At 39.2% G+C, this 19,605-nt stretch overlaps 1 protein-coding gene across 4 annotated transcripts in view; it reads right to left on the reverse strand.

Annotated features, from left to right (window-relative positions):
* The window catches only part of LOC111150925 (RAS protein activator like 2), a 348,227-nt gene that overhangs the window by 10,404 nt on the left and 318,218 nt on the right, over window positions 1–19,605 (reverse strand). For 2 of the 4 annotated variants that reach the window (XM_022508616.1, XM_022508614.1), the window contains exons 9-14: window positions 19,244–19,388; window positions 14,132–14,276; window positions 13,236–13,472; window positions 11,294–11,495; window positions 8,946–9,124; window positions 7,087–7,948 (exon numbers count right to left, since the gene is read on the reverse strand). In XM_022508616.1, coding sequence (XP_022364324.1) covers window positions 7,087–7,948; window positions 8,946–9,124; window positions 11,294–11,495; window positions 13,236–13,472; window positions 14,132–14,276; window positions 19,244–19,388 — 1,770 coding nt within the window. Of the gene's footprint in view, window positions 1–7,086; window positions 7,949–8,945; window positions 9,146–11,293; window positions 11,496–13,235; window positions 13,473–14,131; window positions 14,277–19,243; window positions 19,389–19,605 lie in introns of all 4 variants that reach the window. The other 2 variants (XM_022508615.1, XM_022508613.1) reach the window with 1 other exon arrangement.

The raw sequence follows: 19,605 nt of genomic DNA on the forward strand, positions 1-19,605 counted from the left end.
CCAGTTAGGATAGCTAGATAAATTGTCCTTTTCCAATACTGACAACAGAGTGATAGAAATTCTGGCTTTAGGTGCCAACCCTGGGTGCCTGGGTGGCTCAGTTGGTTGAGCATCTGACTTTAGCTCAGGTCATGATTTCTGGGTCCTGGCATAGAGCCCCACATTGGGCTCTCTGCTCAGTGGGGAGTCTCTTCTCCCTCTGCTCCTCCCCGCCACTCATGCTCTCTCTCTCTCTCAAATAAGTAAAATCTTAAAAAAAAAAAAAAAAGGTCTGCCACTTAAACTGTCCCTTAATCTCTTCAATACTCTTTTCTTAATCTACTGATTAGGAATATCGCCCCCAAAATGACATGACCTATCCCGGTATCTCATAGAGAGTTGTAGTAATGAGTAAGATAATGTAATTGACAGGCCTTTGGAAACTACAGAGCTTGCATGTTACCATATTTATGTTTAGAAAACTGGCATTGGATATTACAATTTATATTAAGCTACTGAACAAGCTTTCAGTAGCAAGAACAAGAACAAACTTGAACAAGAACAAGCTTTCTCTACAAATAATGCTAGAGATATAAAACAAATTATTTTTCTCCAGTGTGCTTGTGACAGTGAGAGAGAGAGAATGAGGGAGGCTGGGAGGGTGAGAAAGAAGGACAGAATACAGCATTGTATGTGAGTTAGCCTATTTATTTATTTTAAAAGATATTTATTTATTTTTTAGACAGAGAGAGAGAGAGCCCAAGTGCAAGTGAGAGTGTGCAAGCAGAGGGAGGGGCAGGCAGAAGGAGAGGGAGAAGCAGACTCCCTGCTGAGCAGAGAGCCTGAGGGACAGGGGATGTGGGGCTTGGTCCCAGGACCCTGGGATCATGACCTGAGCTGAAGGCAGATGCTTCACTAACGGAGACTCCCAGGCATCCCTGAGTTAGCCTTTTTAGAATTAAAGTAGATTTCTATTTTGAGGACCAACACTGTGTAATCTCATAATTGGAGGGAATTTTCTCCCCCAGGCAGGGCTATCTACTTTAAGATTATCTTTATGTCATTCTGAAATAGAATCCAGTTAAACTCTCTATAGATAGCTATTTTAAAAGAAGGTTTTTTGTTTTTTTTTTTTTGATGACTTTGCAATTTAGATAGACCAGATAAAAAATACTGGTTGGGAGAAACTCTACAAGATACACGTACACAAGTCACAGAAGGGTGTGAAGCAGAACCTGGTTTGGCTGATTTGCAGATTACAGATATGTATCAATAAAAAGTAGCATCATGCCCAAGGCACATATAAGCAATTGTTAATGGACTTCTAGAAGTTCCTCCTTTTTCTCCACTGTGTCAAGAAACATGTAGACATGGCTTAAATGTCAAGATTTTCAGTTCTTAAAAGTTTACCTCCATCTCCACTCTGGTATCTAGGTATGCTGTATACTTCACTCATTTGTGTATTGCTTTATTATTTTTGTCATAACCACATCATCACTGATATATTATTTATTATATCTTTAAAACAACTTTTTCCTGTTACCTGAGTCCTTATGCTAAGTAATAACATCAGTACAATCATGAGTTTGAGGTTATATATATTATATATTTATAAATATATTTTAATATTAATAGTTATATATTTTTCTAATACATGTTAAAATAATTACATGATTAATAAGCATCTTGAATATACTTTATTTATTTATTTTTGTATATAATTTTGAGTATCAAACTTTACAAACACTGGTCTATAGGATAGAGTATCATCTATAAAGGAAGGTAATAATTATCCACATCAGAAGTTATTATGAGAAACAAATGAGTCAGCATGTAAAAGCATTTTATAAATGGCAGGATACTTTACACATCACCCCCCCCACCGCCCTGCCACACACACACACACACACACACACACACACACACTTCTCCCCCTACTGGGTTCTAAAAGCAGAGCATAATAAACTGATTCAGCATTGGCAGAGAAAAATAGTTCTACGAGAGTTTTAGGTTCTTATTTGATATATGTACACCTGAAAGACAAAAGAATGTGGTTCTGAGTTTTAAAAAATTAATAGAAAGCCAATATTTAAAGGAGACAAACCCTTTTTAAATTTTATAATCTTATCATCTTTGCACCTGGGCACAGAAAAGCTGCTTTTCTGTGAAACCAGGATTTTGTATTATTCAGTAGCGGTTTGAGATAAAGCAGGTACTAAAACTAATAACAACTTTACTGTTTGGAATTTATTACTTCAAGGCAGCTAATTCAATAGCTTTTTGCTTTATGTAGTTAACAAGATGCTGTGTGAATGGACTTTCTTTCCCAGTGATTTGTCAGGGGGTAGCTATTTACTGAGTGCCTAAATACGCACTGCACACTAAAGATATTCCTAAGAACACACTGAGGAGAGATCTCAGCCCCTAAAAGCATATTAAAACAGCAATGATGACTCCTTAGCACAATCTAGGCTTTGACTATTAAGTGAGAAGCTGTAAAAACAAGAGTTGGTTCATTCCACTGGTGATGGTGGTAGCTACCCTATCTTCAGAAGGGCTAACAATGTCCAATGAATTTTAAGAGATTGTGTGATGGAATTGGGCATTTGGGTCTATTCCTATTTTATTGGTTGAATCTGATTTTCCATCACTTCCTAATTTAACGAAGCACTCTGCATGGCATATCGTAGGTGGCCAGTAACTGCTGAAAAATTATTAACTATTCCTGGTATTCATGGTAAAACCTTTACAACACCATAAAGAACAGAAAAGTAATACTGAACAAATAAAAAATAGTTAGAGGTGAGTTTTTTTGTTGTTGTTGTTTCTTTATTTAGAAAACTATATACTGCCTCTTCCATATTTTTAAAAATTGGTTTTGTATGTGCTGATCTTATTTCCCATTTAGATCATCAATCCTTGATACATGGCACCATACTATACAGTTTATTTTTGAATGGTAGCAATGTAATTGCACAATAGATGCTCAATAAAATATTATTCACTTATTAATACTCTGGTTCTCTTTAGAATTTATTACTAAAGTATAATATATTACTAAGAGAAAGATACTATGTGTTTTTCCTCTAGTCCTTTGGAAGTACATCAAAGGCTTTTCTTTAATGATTGTTCCACCTCCTTACAAGCTGGAGAAGATAGCAAACAGACCTGTACCCCTGGGGCAAATAATACATTATATGTTAATAATAATCAATAAAAAATCATTATCTCAAGTTTTTATCGTTAGTAGTTAATTAGTTATTATTTAGGCATTATTATAGATAGCAAAATTTATTATCTCCAGTTTATAGTCAAAGAGATTGGGAAAAGAGGTTGGCAAGTGCTTCAAATCCCATTTTGCTTAGCTATAGGCTTAGGAAGAGTATTTATACCCATTGGCTTTCAACAGTAGATCATTAAAGAAAAGGAAGGATAAAAAAGACAGAAGGAAAAGCAGTAGGAATTCCTACGAGGGATATTTCTGCTTTGAGATAAAGCTGTATGGGTTTCTCTGGAAAAAATACTAATGCTTTAGGGCAAAAGGGCTGAGACAGCAGCTTCTCCGATCCTGTCATCAGTCATAGCCTGGCTATGCTGAGGACAATGGAGAACAGGCCAGTTCCTCTTCCTTGCTAATATTTCCTAGATATACATAGGCTTGTTGGTTGCATCTTCTCTGAAGTCTGAAACAGTCCAATTCTCATAATGAAGAGCGCTTCTGCTGTCAATACCAAAGAAAGGGCTGGCTAAGGAAGTCAACTCTGAGGGTTCCTGAAGAGGCTGGTTAGGAGAGGGCTTGACCCACACACACGTGAAAGCTGCATCCTTTCTAACAGAACTGTCAAATTTGAATTTTTTATTTTAAAAGCCTCTTCAAATTTGAATTTTTAAGGTTACATAACATGCTGTATCTGAACACATACACTGTAAATACAGTCTATTGTACACAGATAGTACGTGATGCATGAAAAACAAAATGGAGAGGAAAATGAGGGGGGAAAATCCAAATAAAGGCTGAAAAGGGTAAAAAAATTCGAAGGCAGTTTCCTGAAAACAACAACAACAAACCAAAAAAAAAAAAACAAACAAACAAAAACCCAAAACCTCTCTTCTCTGTAGATTGTTTCAACTAGGATTTTATTTCCTTCCTACTCAGTTCGTATATGAAGACTGAAGCCAGTAATGCCGCCAACAATGGGCACTCCTTTGTGCTAAGATACAGATGGAATCTGCATGGGACAAAGCCACCAATAATTACAGACGCCTACAGAACAATCCCCACAAAGAAAACCTCTAGTTTTGGGGAGAGACGAATTCCCCAACACAATTTGCAATTACAATATGTAAAGGAATTTGCCAAAAATGTGCTGATTATATAGAAATTCAGAGGCTTCATGGCAGTGAGAAAAGCAAGAAACCAGAAGACAAGGAATAAAAAATAACAACATAAGTTTGAAAGAATAAACCATCTGCATAGAAAAAGCCAATGTAGAAAAACCAGAAACTTGAGCAATAAAAATACAGTGATTTATGCTGGAATGGATATGAGGTGGCACTACCAGCAAAGGCATAAACAAATATGAATATTTCAAGCTGTGCTAGGTCATCTCACCGTGTCTGTGCCTCACTTCATGCCAGTGTAATACAGAAATACCCCAATTCATCGATGGCTTGTGGCACAAAACATTTTTAAATTGGTTGTTTGGAGACTGTGTGCATTTCTTGCCTCTAATCTATCCAGACGGCCTTCTATTCACCCCCAGAAACATGTGCTGACTGCTTGTGGGATGGGTGCTACATTTTCCTACACCTAAATATTATAAATGACAATCAGTTCCAGATGGTCACACAGAAGGCTATGTAATTTGTAGTATTTATAAACCATGTGTCTGAGTCATGGGCCCTGGGAACTGAGGACTGTGTGATACAGAGGAATGGGTTAGCATTCCTCTTTTCTGTCCAGGGCTGGGCCTGAGTCAGCTTTTGGAAAACCAGGTTGGAGGGCCCTTTCCACTGTCCTGCCCGTCTCTGGCAATCTGATATTCTTCTCTATTCCTTATCCTTATCCTCAGGGACGCCATGCCAACTTAGCCACCCGCCACCCCTGACCACGCCCCCCACACCCCGTGGATGTCTGTCTCCATGTCATACTCCATCTCTAAAATTACTTACCCTTCCTTTCTCCTCTCAATAAACACTTTCTCTGAAAATAGCTGATCTCAACTAGAAGCTAGCATAAACATGTGGAAATGATCATGATAAGGTGTAAATGACTGCCTTCTGACAAATTAAGCTTATGACATAATATGACATACATATGAAAGATATAGATATGCCTAAGCATTTTCTTTTTTTTAAATTAAAGATTTTATTTATTTGAGAGAGAGAGAGAGAAAGAGAGAGCATGACGGGGGGAGAAGCAGACTCCCCATGGAGCTGGGAGCCCAATGCAGGACTCGATCCCGGGACTCTGGGATCATGACCTGAGCTGAAGGCAGTCGCTTAACCAACTGAGGCACCCAGGCACTCTGCAAAAGCATTTTTATTGTAGATAATCTTTTTCCTTTTCTTTAAAGGGAAATGTTCATTAAATCGAACGAATTGGGGGAGGGCCTGAGTGGCTCAATGGGTTAAGTGGCCGGCTCTTGGTTTCGGCTCAGGTCACGGTCTCAGGGTCCTCGGACTGAGCCCTGTGTTGCACTCTGGGCTCAGCAGGGAGTCTGTTCAAGAATTCTCCCTTTCCCTCTGCCCCTCCCCCAGGTCATGCTTGCTCTCTCTAAAATAAATTAATAAATCTTAAAAAAAAAAATCGAATGAATTGGGGAAATATAAACAAAATCAAAATGAGAAATTTAAGACTGAAAGGATTTCTCCGGAAATTTCTCCAGAAAGAATGACTGACTGGGAGATTCTGCCCAGGAAGTCGGCTTCGGGAATCAGCTTAAGTTAGTCATGCTTTTCATCTCTCCCTCTACTTCTGCGCCCCAGAATTCTGTCAGTGCAATAATTTTTTTTTTTTTTAAACATTAACTATCAAACTAGGGGCAAGGCCTCTGATCAGAGCAGAACGGAGGCAGAAGCAGCCAAATTAGTAAATGCCTACCTATAAAAAACCAAATATATTAAAAAGATACACTGGGGTTTTATTGCAGTCTCCTCTGACCAGTGGTTTTACTGACAAAAGGACGTTATCATAGAACTCTTTCAATTACAAAGCTTCCTAGTACTTATAAAGTATGATTGGGTTTCAAAAAAAGGTCAGCAAATACAAAGGAGAAAAGTCTTTTTTAGATGAAAGATATTAAATGTATACATACACATATACATGTACTCCTCAGGTTATTAATTTGTTTCCAAAAGCAAAACACATATTGGTGCCTCAGAATGTAATACGTAGGGAAGCCATGAATAATCAAATTCTTGGGAAAATTTTTTATCAAGAAGAAAAGTCTGGAAATCTTAAGACTGGGTGTGACTGGGCTTACCCATGCAAATAGAAGGAATGTGTAAATGGTTAGCATATATGTCAATTAGCTATGTTTCTACCTTGCTATCCCTCTCCTTTACCTTGCCTTGGTAGGTGTTCAGTTGTTTATTTTTCTAGCCATTTCCAGGAAAAGGCACATGAGACTTGTCATGTCCAGAGGGAGGTGGGGGATGGAGTAGAGAGCGGTTACATTAACTGCTCGGTTCAGAAAGCAGAAGTTTGTTCTGGAAACTTAAGGGGAAAAAAAATTAAGGAGGATTAATGTCCGGATTCCCCAAATATATTCTAGTTGATCTGACTCTAGGTTTTGTAGTGCATGTGTTCTAATTATTCATTCAACACTGATCTGTTCTCAGTGCAAACCCAGGTAGCAGCTCAGCTGCCTGCAGAGAAGGAAAAGCCCTCTGCGTGGTTGTTAGTCTCCAGACGGGAATGAGTCAAGCCACGTTCTGCTGCCTTACCTCACCAGAAGCCTCCCAGACTTTTCATTTCCTCTTTTCATTTCAAAGTTGCAGAAAATATTTTTCAGTGGAAATCAGATTTCCTAATGATTTATATACAAAGAACCAGAGAGACAGCTGGACCGGTGGAAGCCAGACCCCTCTGGCCCTCGCCCCTACCTGCTGCGTCTGCTGTCTCTGGATGGCTCTCACTTTGGGAACGGGGCTCTCTCTGGAGGAGGAGGACTGCTGCTGGGACCGGCTCCCGTTCTGCACAGGCTCAGCCACCAGCGCCGCAGACGCCACCGACATGCTCCCCGTGCTCCGTAAGGAAGCGCTGTGCGGCAGGGATGGCGGGGCTTTGGCTCGGGCACCTAACCCAGCCTGGTCCATCTTCCGGATGTGGGCCTGCCCGGTGCTGTTCTGCCGCGGCAGAGCAAGAGGGACGTGCCTGTCCGGCACGGTGTGCCGCCTGGAGAAGTCCTCGCTCTGGGTGCTGCGTTTGGTGAAATCTTCCATGCTGCTATTGCTGGGCCCGCTGAGCTTGAAATCCTCACTGTTACTTTGGCTTCTGGAACTGGCAGTGCTTAGATTCTCCAAACTGGAATCCACAGAGGCCTTTGGCATTGCTGGAATTGGGTTATTGAGGTGATAGACAGGGTTCTGGAAGGACAAGGGCTGGAGGCTGCCTGGCTGGTTCAGGGCTGGGTGCAGGGGCCTTCTCACTTGGGGCGCGCTCTGGGGGGTGCTCTGGGTCTCCCGCAGTTGTTTGATGCTGGCCACCTGCGTGATGGAAAGCTGGCTTCCCGTCAGGCGCACAGGCACGTCAAGCATGACAGACGCGTGCTCCACCTGAGCGGCGTGAGGGTCCTGGAGGTCCATGAGGGAGATGCTCCGGCCATTAGGAAGGCTGCTTTCCTTTTCATCCTTTTCAGAGTAAGTCATGCTCTGGGAGGAGGCCTGCTGAACCAGCAGTAATGTCTTCCCTCTGAAATAGCTATCTGTGTTGTCCTGGCTTGGAGATTTGAGTTTATGCAAATCACTGTGGAAAAAGAGGGTCCTTAATTACCTTTGAGGCAAATTCAAAACGGTTTTAAGATTTCTCAACCCAAGGCATAAGAACATTCCTGAAGGCTCACAGGCCCAATGTGGAGACTTATGTTGGTTTCTAAACTCAGATTTCATTGTTACAATTCTTTAAAAATCCACTATTTCGGGGCGCCTGGGTGGCTCAGTGGGTTAAAGCCTCTGCCTTCGGCTCAGGTCATGATCTCAGGGTCCTGGGACTGAGCCCCGCATCGGGCTCTCTGCTCAACGGAAAGCTGCTTCCCCCTCTCTCTCTGCCTGCCTCTCTGCCTGCTGGTGATCTCTGTCTGTCAAATAAATAAATAAAATCTTAAAAAAAAAAAAAGTCCAACATTTGTAGTTTCTCTCCAAAGGTGGGGAATAACACTGTGTACACCACTCCATCATTGTTTTCGATTTGTACCAGAATTCCAGTCATTTCCTACTTAAGGTTTACACCCTCCCGAGCTATTCCAATTAAGAGTTAATTGGTTCTGTCTAAACCTTCAAGAGGAGGGAGCAGCGCTGTGTGTACAATCAAAAGGGTCCCTACCAAAGGCCCAAGTCTCCCCAGTCCAGAAAAGAGGGTCAGTCTAAGCATCAACATTGTATCTACCTATCCAGCTGACACAGTCAAAATGATGTTAACAGAGGTTCTCTAGATTTTTGAGTGCTATAATATATGAAAATATAAATGTCATAGAGCCCTTAATCTTCCATTAAGCTGGACCTAAAGGTTTTTTTTTTTTTTTATGTTTGTTGACTATATTATAACTCTACGATATCATTCTAGAAAATAAGTATCCTAAATCTTGTGTATTATTATGAAAAACAACTGGATTTATCTCAGGTCAGATGATTCTTTCCAATTAATCATGACTTTCAGGTTGTAAATTCAACAAGTAAGTTAAACAGACTTCTGCCAAATCTTGAAGCATTATCTCTCTCTGAGACAACAGTTTCAAGTCTCATACCTGTCAGTGGGGTCTTCAAATATTTTCTGCAGCCCAGAGGAGAGGCTTCCACTGACATTCGGACTGGAGTTATGCTCAGTGAAGCGTCTCAGTTGCTGTTGTATTGGTGTAGGATTAGTCAGAGACTTGGTAATATCAGCAAGAACTCGAGGGAGAGGTCCCAACTTTGCCACGGTCGCCTGTAGGAAGGAATTTTCACCCTAATTGGATAATAAGCATTGCGACATCCACCAAGGATTGTTTTTGGGACAGCGATGCCCATTGATGGAGGGGTGTAGGTTGGAGGGAAGGGTAGGTGTTTGCATATGGGAGTGGCAGGTTCATAATGCATTGTTATGGAGCAGCAGAACCATGGCGTCGAGATGAATGGAGGAGGCGAAACAAGGTGCAGCAGACATCGAGGAAAGAAAGGAAATAGAAATTAGGATTATGCAAATAAAAATTAAAAGACATGCTCAAAACAACCAAACTATTGCCATTCCAACTAAAATAGGCATGCAAAGCAAACTAAATCTTTGGGAGGCTAGTAGGTCAAGGTTGGGGGGTGGGTAGGGGAAGAACCAAACACCTTCTGACCAAAGGACTTCAAGACCAGAGGATTGGCTAATGTGATGAAACTTCCAAAGAAAAGGCATTGTGTGAGAAAAGAAATGCATGCCAACATACAAGAAGGTGTTGCATTCAGGGGTCCACAGCACTGCAGGGCACACAGCTGATATTGCCATCCACTATCCCATTTACTTTTGGGAACTCAGACCTATTGTCAACTGGGTTTGTGGCCGCATGACAATATTTTTTTAAGCAGCAAAATCAGGTAAACTCTATGGGATGTGTCTAAGATTTACTCCTGGTTCCCAGGCCCAAACACAGATTAAAAAGGAGAAGGTATGTTGACATAGCAAAGCCTGTTAAAAAAAGGCCGTGACCCTACATCAGCCAGGCCTATTTCATGAGATTACTATTTCTGCATCCCACTGATGCGGTTATTCGACAAAGAGTCGCTTTTTAGTATTGGCTTGATCCATCTCAATCATTTTTTTCTTTGGGGAATTCTTACTCTCATGGAGTCTTACGGGACTCCTCAACTCTCAGGCAGCTTTACACGGCTACCTCTGGGTCTCCTGTGTCTTCTCCACAACTGAGACTCTTTGACTCTGCTCAGATGGGTAGAGTCGCTGCTCAAACGCCACTCAAAGACTAGCCTTTACTTGCTCAACTTTCTTGAGCCATGATTCATATTCAAGGAATTGCCCTCAGCACAGCCACAACTCCAAGTCTAGCTAGCATTTCTACAAGTGAAGAAGGGGTCCTCAAGAATACAAAACAGTTTATTATTTACAAATGGTAGAACACCCTACCATTTACATTGCCTCAGGAAATTGCTTTTTACTAATAGGTCTTACTCCCCCCATTTTTTTTTTTTTTTGGTTACTCCCCACACTTTACTGGGGGGAGTAACCAAATTAGGAACATTTAACAACATTGTTAAGGATAATAGGAAAACAAATACATTCTTATCACAAAAAGTAACTTTGTCTTCTGAAGTTATTCTAACATACCACCACACCTATTTATGAAGTACCTGTAGCAAACAAAAACATCAATAAATAATTATTGTGATAAACCTAGCTCAAGTCTAAGACTACTTTCCATTACAAACTCTATTTTTTTTAAAAATTCCATAAGGAAGAAAATGATTGGCATGGTATATATTTAGTTATTAATATAATATATAATAAAATTCTTATATACTCAGAAAATAAATTAATAGTATTTTCTCTTTTTTAAATTCCTATCTGTAGAGAAAGAAAACATCAGAATTTTCAGATCCCATGTAACCCAGTAGTACTAATAGTTATATCGAACCCTCTAACTTGCATAATAAAAAAAAAGTCTCATGAGTGAAACAAATTAAACATGATAATCTCAGTATTTTTCTAAGTCCACACTTCTGTTAGAATTATTATATGAGGTTTCATCATCTTATCCTGCTATACATGAATAAATATGCATTTAGCAATGTTTATGTTGGTTTCTAGGCAAGCTTTTAGACACGTTATATATAATGTTCTATACATTATTTATTTATAGAAATATACACCCCATTAATTCAAATAATTACTTAAAATATATGTTAATAATTTCATGGCCTTCTAGAATTTCTTGGTTTGTAGGACACATTATTTACTCAGAATTGGTAACTACTTATTCCCAGACTTCTAGCACAAAAAGGTTGCTTTCAACTAGCAGAAAGCACGAATGCTGTCACTCTGTAGATACCCTTCAGAATTTAGGTACGTTAAAGTTCTCTAACTCCCAGGTCCCATTATGCTTCCAACCTACTTTACCTTATCAAGTTGGGAAACTACTTCCCACAGTAAGGAATGCAAAACTGAAAGCTCTCGGCCCAGATCAATGTAACCATCAAAGCCTGGGGTGTTTGAGATGGTATCTGGATTAGAGATCTCCAAAAGAAAGCGCTTCATTCCACCCCATTCATGTTCTAAAAAATCATTCATGAATGCCATGTATTCTTCTTTGTTACCAAATCTGAGGTAGAGGGAGAGAAAATGGGAAAGGACATGTTTGAGATGTTTGAGTTGACTTTACACTGAACTTGAAATTATTTTTTTTAATTTAATTTTTTAAATTTAAGTTCAATTAGCCAACATAGAGTACCTCATTAGTTTCAGATGTAGTGTTTATGATTCATTAGTTGCATATAACACCCAGTGCTCATCTCATCATGTGCCCAGTTTTTTATCTTTATGTTGGGGAGGTAAGTGACTAATTTATAATCTTTAAGTGCTAAATGCTAAAATATACTTTCTTAATACTGATGTAAAACTCAAACACTTTGCATAACTTTCTATTCTCCGTTGGCTAAAGCTAAATCTCTTTTTTTTCTGTTATTTAAAGCTCTCTGTAAATAACCTCCATTTGCCTACCAAATGCTAATGAGTATAAACCTTCAATATTGCTAGCTTCTTCAGAGTCTCCCAAATATATACCCCTTCTCCAAGACATTGCTCATACTATTTATTTTTGCTACAGAAGAACTTCTCTTCTTTGTCTATCTAAAGTCTAGGTATTTTCAGGGCCTTGCTTAAGCCCAGAAAACTTCTAAAATAAACTAGAAATAATTTTTATCAGAATTAACATAAATATGGGTAAATAGGTCTATTTCTTTGTTGGCTCTTAAATAGGGTACACAAAGTTCAAATAGTGCACTTCTAGAAGTCACTATTTATATTAAAAAGTCACTATTTATGCTAGAAAACAATCTGTCTCACCGAAGTTCTAATTTTTTTCTTCAAAACACTGCAAATACAGAATCTTGTCTTTTTAGAAACAATGAAAAGCGGCAAGAAAAAGGTGTGAGTGGACACACTCTGTCACCCAAACGTATCCGCTGTTTATAATTTGAGTGCATTTCCTCCCCAATGGTTTCCTAACTTCCTTTCAAAAAATTTTAAATCTATAGAAAAGCTGAAAGACTATATAACAAACAACCATATGCATTCGTCTATATTAATCAACTGTTAACATTGTGCCAAGTTTGCTTTCACTTTCTCTCTTTATACACACTTTTTTTTTTTTTTTTGGCTGAACCATTTTAAACTAAGTTGCAGACATAAACTCTAAATACATTAGTGCCCATTTCTCCAGAATAAGGAATATCTCTTACATAAACCAATGCCATTATCACACTAAAACTTTAAAAAATCATTATCCATAAATCATCTTATATATAGTCCACATTTAATTGTCCCCAAAATGACTTTTATAGATTTTTTTCTAATTCAGATCCAATCAAGGTTCAAGCATCCAGTGTTTTTAAATATAGAACAGTCCCTCTCCATCTTTTCAATTTTTCATGACATTGACTTTTTCTGAAGGGCCCAGGTCAATTGTCTTAGATAATGTAAACACTGAGTTTGTCAGATGGTTTTTATACTTAGGTTTTTGTTTTAACATATTTCTGGAATAACAGCATATATATTTTCTAGTATCCTTTTTCATTTCTGCTGAAGTTTATAGCACTTTTCATTGAGTACAATTATATCTTCATCATTTACCATATTACTGGATATATACCATGGACTATTTAATCACTCCTTTAAAATGAATAATTAAACTGTTTCCTTCTTTTTTCCTTTTTTTTAATACCACCACAATGAAAATCTTGTACTATGAGTAATGAGGCTCCCCACTCCCATCCAAACTTTAGGTGTCACGTATTTTTTAAAACAATGTTTTTTAAAAAGTGCTTCTGGTAGTGACACCTACTTGGCAAAGTTAGCCAGGTTCTGAATGACCTTGGCAATCAGAGTCAGGGTACGAGATGTGCGGTCATCAGGATACTCCTGCATAAGGTTGAAGAGACTGGGGGACATGATGGCGGGGCACAGGAAACGGAGAAACAATGAGGCACTGATGAGCCGCTCACTGATGTCCTGCTTGCCGCGGGTCAGGCACTGCTGCTTCCATGATGCAAACACTTCTTTCAACTCACGAGGGAAAACACTGGGGAAGGAAAAAGATCAAACCTCTAAATATGAAAGTAGCATAATGCAAGAAAACACAAGTGATCCCATTCTGGCCCAGCACGCCTCTGCTCTAGAGCCAGACTGAGATGAGAGCTTAGTAGAGAGAATTCTGCCTGATTCATAGCTTACAGTTGGTGGAAAATTGACCAAAGTCCAGATGGAGCCTGTAAACCCAAAGCTACAAAACTCAGGGATTAGTGTAAATTTAGTTTTGCAAAGTGGGAAAATGGCATGAGGCTCCTGACTAAACCATCTGGTTTAACAGAGCATACCATAATCTCTCTAAAGAGTGTTCAGCAAAACTCTTCCAAAATCTCACCAATCGCTGGGGCTGGAGCAATGCAAAAATCATTAACACAACTGTTTAATCCTAGTAAATATTTTAGAAAGCCACTCAAATACTTTTGGTATTAGAGGATGTGGTGCTAATAGTCTGGGGAAATACTATATTTATGCAGGTACTGCTGCTTACAGTGGGGATTTGGATTTTAGAGAGGAGACTCCATCAGGGAAACCTTCCATCTTCCCCCAAGCCCTTCCTTTGGCTGGGAAAGGCTACCGTTAGCACTGCGATGACTTCCACATGGAGGGCGCGGAGCTCCACGAGCAGGGGCTAATGTGAGGACACCTGCTCACCAGTAGGAGTTGATGATCTTGCAGAAAGCCAGCTCACAGCACATCTTCAGGTTGCTCTGATGGTCTATCAGTTCGCTTGAGGAACACTTGCTGGGATCTACTTCACAGTTCTCATCGGACTCGTACAAAGCTTTGATGAACTCCCCTGTTTGAAGAGAGAAGATGACAAGTAGTACAACTATGAAGAGTGTCCTCCTGAACAGAATAAAAGGATTCTGGATTTCTGTCCTTAATGTAGAATGGGAATTTCTTTCTGAGACCTCACGTGGAGGGCACAAAGGATTGTTATCGCTTTAGAACCCAAGGGTTACTGCCTCCCATATGCCATGTTTATTTTCCTCATCCTGGAAGTGGAAAAACTGCAGTAAGTAACATCACCATCATGGTATTTATAAATATAAGAATGATACTACTTTAAACAACGATATGACTTTAAATCTATTCTCTAAAACCATGAATATATTTTATTAGCAGGAACTCATTATTTGTTACAAGGCCCTTCTACCAGGGTGAATAACATTATTTTAGAAGAAAAAAGAACCCAAGCTTGATTGAACAGCCAACATAAGTGTTTAGTGCTAAAGCTGGTGCCAAACACAGATTCGAGTAACGGTCTCTAGACTTACCTCTTGTGAAGGGGACAGACCCTCATCAGAGCACAAAATTGTAGCAGAACATTTCTTCATATGTTTGTCCAAAGAAATTTAGTTTAGAAGCACTGTTCATATACTCCCTCCTCTAGAGAGATATGCCCACATTCCCTAAAAGAACAAATCCTTACCTTCCCTGTTCATCCTCCACTATTCACTATACCTTATGTATGTTCTAGTGTTCCATGTCTCACGCTGTGGGGGATTATCTGTTCACATGTCTGTCCCATGGTCACGTCTCTGGGATAAATACCCTTGGGGGTCAGAGGCCAGCTTCAACTCATGCTTGAATTTCCAGCCTATCAAATAGCTCCCAAAGCACTGAAGATGCTCAATATTTACCAAAGATGATTGTATGTATTCTTAGGTTTTTAGAGGTCTTTATGACAGAGGAGTGGATTTTGCAATGATCCCTTCAAATCTGCTTATATCTCTCAAGGTTCAGCCTAGTTCTTTTCTTTCTTTCTTTCTTTCTTTTTTTTTTTTTTTAAAGATTTTATTTATTTATTTGACAGAGAGAAATCACAAGTAGGCAGAGAGGCAGGCAGAGAGAGAGGAAGGAGGAAGCAGGCTCCCTGCTGAGCAGAAAGCCCGATGTGGGGCTTGAACCCAGGACCTGGGATCATGACCTGAGCCGAAGGCAGCGGCTTAACCCACTGAGCCACCCAGGCACCCCATCTTTTTTTTTTTTTGAAGATTTTATTTACTGAATTGACAGAGAGATAGCACAAGTAGGCAGAGCAACAGGCAGAGGGAGGGACAAGCAGGCTCTCTGTTAGCAGGGTGGGGCTCGATCCTTGGGCTCTAGGATCATGACCTAAGTCGAAGGCAGATGCTTAACTGACTGAGCCACCCAGGTGCCCAAAATGGCAACTTTGAACTAATTTTTCTCTGGAATTCTTCAGGCAGCCTGGAAATAGTATCTATTTTTTTTTTTTTTTGCCCAAAGTGTATGAAATATAACTAAACTTTAATTATACTGAGTGTTCAGCGTCCTTATTAATTTTTTGGTTTACTGAGACTTCACCGTGAAGCCTCTTTACAGAATAATTATTATAAAACCTTTCTCAATTGTAGTATTAGAGGCTCCTGCCACAGTAAGTACAGTTTCATATGAAAATAATTGAATTTTTCTCAGGTAACTGAAAATTGTGCAGTTCTTCAGGGTTTCTATTTGAAAAATCACATTACTATCTCAAACCATATAAAATCAGTCTGAGTTTACACTGGCTCCAAGACACTGTTAGTTGTTTTCAAAAGAGCGTTTCTGTCAGAAAAATAAAATATGGGAGAAGAGTCAGGCATTGAGCATCTAGGATGTTAAGGCTAACTAGAAATTAGGAACTTAAGCAGGAAGACGACAGTAGAATCTCCATTCTGAAGCATCTTACCACTTAATTTTGTTTATGGTTTTGGAAGCAGCAGCCATTTTCACTACCCTGGTCCCTGCTCTTGGGTTATAAATATGATAATAGAGATCTATGTGGGGTTATTTGAGTTTCTTCTCATGGTCACTGAATTTTCATGTCTCATTTAGCCCATCAGCTATTTAATTATTCTCTCTCATATCATAGCACTTGCATCCACTTTTCACTTTGGAAATTATTTATTTGGAAATCCTGTGTATTAGTACACTGAATGGCAGAACACAGATTTTGATTTTTAAGAAGTAGGTAGTTAGTAAACACATACTTACCCCTACGTCCACAGAATGGAGACTACGATTTGAGATGTTTCATCATTGCCTTTTATAAGGCAATACAAATCATTAAAGCAAGCCATGAGATATACTTTATATGATTGTAATAAGCTCTTTAGGTGAGACTATGAACCTCTCTGTAACTTTCCCAATATCAGTGAAAATCCACTTTCACTATTCTTACAAATTCCCATTATATCTTAAACTAAAGCACATGACTTAGAGAAAAGAATATAGAAGCTAGGAAGAAGGAAGAGAAAAAATTTACTTCTGCAGAGTAGGAATTAATCACTACTACAGTGAGTCCACTTCATGTAAACACAGTGGGCCCATTTCTTTGGCAGTCATTCACATCACACCCCATACAACCTGGTTCCTATCCTCCTGACAGCAGTCCCAGCCACCACCAGTGATCTTTAAGTTGCCAAATGCAATAGTTTTTTCTTTTTAATCTCTGCCTTCCTCAATCTCTGACTTTATCGATGTTTTCGTGTCTTTCGGTGTCTAGGACTATTTTCTTGGTTTTCTTGGTTTCCATGTGTGCATGTGTGCTTTCTCTTTGTGATCACTTCCTGTTCCCCCTCTTCCTTCCATCTGTACCATAAACCTAGGTGGACTGGAAGACCTGTAGCTTCACTTATCCCTCCACATAGGTAACTCGGTCCAAAATTTCCAAGAGACACCTAGACAGAGGTCTTGGAATTTCTCACCTAGAACCCCTGGGATTTCCTATTAGAACTTCAAATTGAATACGTACAAAGTGGAAATATTCACTTTTCATCTCTCAAGCCTACTACTTCTATGTTCTTTATTTCTGTCAAGAATCGCATCACCCTTCTAGTAACTCAATGCCCAACATTCATCATAGTATCTGGTCTCCACCGCCTGCTCTGGCCCATTCTCACAAATAGACAAGTTGCCATGTCCCATCAGCTCAACTTCTTTAATATTTCTCAGATCCCCTTTCCTCTTACTCTTGGTGATCCCATCATTCAGAGGCTCCTGATTTTTGGCCTTCCTTCTTACAATGGCTTCTTAACTGGTCTCTGTTTTCAGTAGCTTTCTTCACCAACACATGTTAATCATTTTGTTAAACTAATTCTATTGAAAATACCCTGCTCAGGACTTGCAGTGGCTCAGCAGTGATTACTGTAAAATCTGAACTCTTCAGCCTGGCATTCAAGGCTCTCAAAAAATTGGTTCTCATTGTTTTTCTAATCTTTGTTATTGTTGTTGACTTGTTTGTTTCATTTCATTTTTCAGCTAATTAATTTTATTTCATACATGTCTGGTTCTCTCATACCTTTATGTCTTTTTGTCCCTGTGGTTCTTTCCCTATGCTAATTCCTACTACTTTCCTTGTCCAATATCTGTTTTTATATAACCCTTCTAATTCTTTAAGCTACACACACACTGTTTATAGATCTTACATGGGAAATTCCATTAGCTAGAATTAATTCTTTGGAAAAACACAGGATCCCCCTCCTCTCTCTTTTTATAGGGATACCCTTACCTTATCTCCCCATTTTATAAACTCCTTGAGAGCAAAAATCTGTCTATTCATTCAACATAACTTACTGTCTACTCTTGACCATCACATGTGACTACTGAGCACTTGAAATGGGGCTAGTGCTAACTGGAATATGTAACAAATGTGAAACACAAACCAAATTTTAAAGAGTTTGCATGAAAAAAAGTAATGTGCCTCACTAATAATTTTTATACTGATAACCGGCTAAATAATATTTGGATATACTGGGTTAAGTATAATGTTATTAAAATTAATTTTACCTATTTCTCTTTACCCTTTTTATACTGTGACCACCTGGGAATTTAAATTACTCACATGTGACTCATATTATGTTTGTGTATGATGGTGCTGCTCTACATTCTGTGGGAAATACTAGGGATATAAAGGTAAAAGAAAGGACTATGTTCTTCAAGAAACTCAATGTCATGATGTATGTCACCCAGCACAGTGCATTACTCTAGTGGTTTTAATGCCTGAATTTCATGACCAGATCTGGAATTCCAGGTCAGTGGCCTAGTCAGCAAGAACTACCGAATGGGGGGCCCCTGGGTGGCTCAGTGGGTTAAAGCCTCTGCCTTCGGCTCAGGTCATGATCCCAGGGTCCTGGGATGGAGCCCCATATTGGGCTCTCTGCTCAGCGGGGAGCCTGCTTCCCTTTCTCTCTGTCTGCTTCTCTGCCTACTTGTGATCTCTGTCAAGTAAATAAACAAACAAACAAAAAGTCTAAAAAAAAAAAAAAAAAAAAAAAAAGAACAACTGATTGGGCAAAATTCTAGCGATCCTGAAGGCAGAAATTGGGAGTTAAGGGAACTGGCAAAATTTTTAAACTTTTGATGCATGATAACAAATGTTAACACTTTCAAGATTTAGGTAATATATTTATATTGTAATGTAAATCGTCAATACTTCGGGGGAAACAGGTACCCTCAGATCTAGCAGTGACATCCACTTATATTGTGTGTCTTAGTGTCAGGAACTTAGGGCCCCGGGGGTAGCTGCATATGCTGATGAGCTTTCTCCTTCTGTACATACTGGAATAAAGCAACGTGTAATAAAGCAGTACCACCTGTGAGTACTACTACAGAGAAACTTGAACTCAAACTTTAACACTCTAGTCAGCTAGAACTAAGCAAAATGCTGAATTTGAGTTCAATTTGTTTGTCCTATGAGGGTGAAATAACAAAACTGAAATAACAAAACTGAAAAGCAAACAATGTGCTTCTTCTCCATACCCAGTGCGTCATGAAGATACTGCTGTCCCACCAACTTGAGGTACTCCTCAATAGATTTGGTGGCAATGGTGTTCTCTCTGAAAATCAAGACGTCGTGCTCTCCACAGCGATCCACCTCGGACATCACTAAGTCGGTGAGAAAATCCTGGTGAAAAATGTTCAATCAGGCACAAAGCAAATGAATAAATAATATGCGCTACAAGAAACTGATGAAATATCAGACATCCTGAGAATGCTGCTTTAAGACTAAAGCTGTGTGATTCATTTGAAAGAAAAAAAGTCAATTGGAATAAAAGCTTAGGTATCACCGGCCATAGGTTTAAAATTCCGCCAAAGGTTTTCCATCATACTTTTGATAAAGA

This window comes from Enhydra lutris, unplaced genomic scaffold (genome assembly GCF_002288905.1).
Source record: "Enhydra lutris kenyoni isolate GAN:26980312 unplaced genomic scaffold, ASM228890v2 scaffoldscaffold24, whole genome shotgun sequence".
Taxonomy (NCBI): domain Eukaryota; kingdom Metazoa; phylum Chordata; class Mammalia; order Carnivora; family Mustelidae; genus Enhydra; species Enhydra lutris.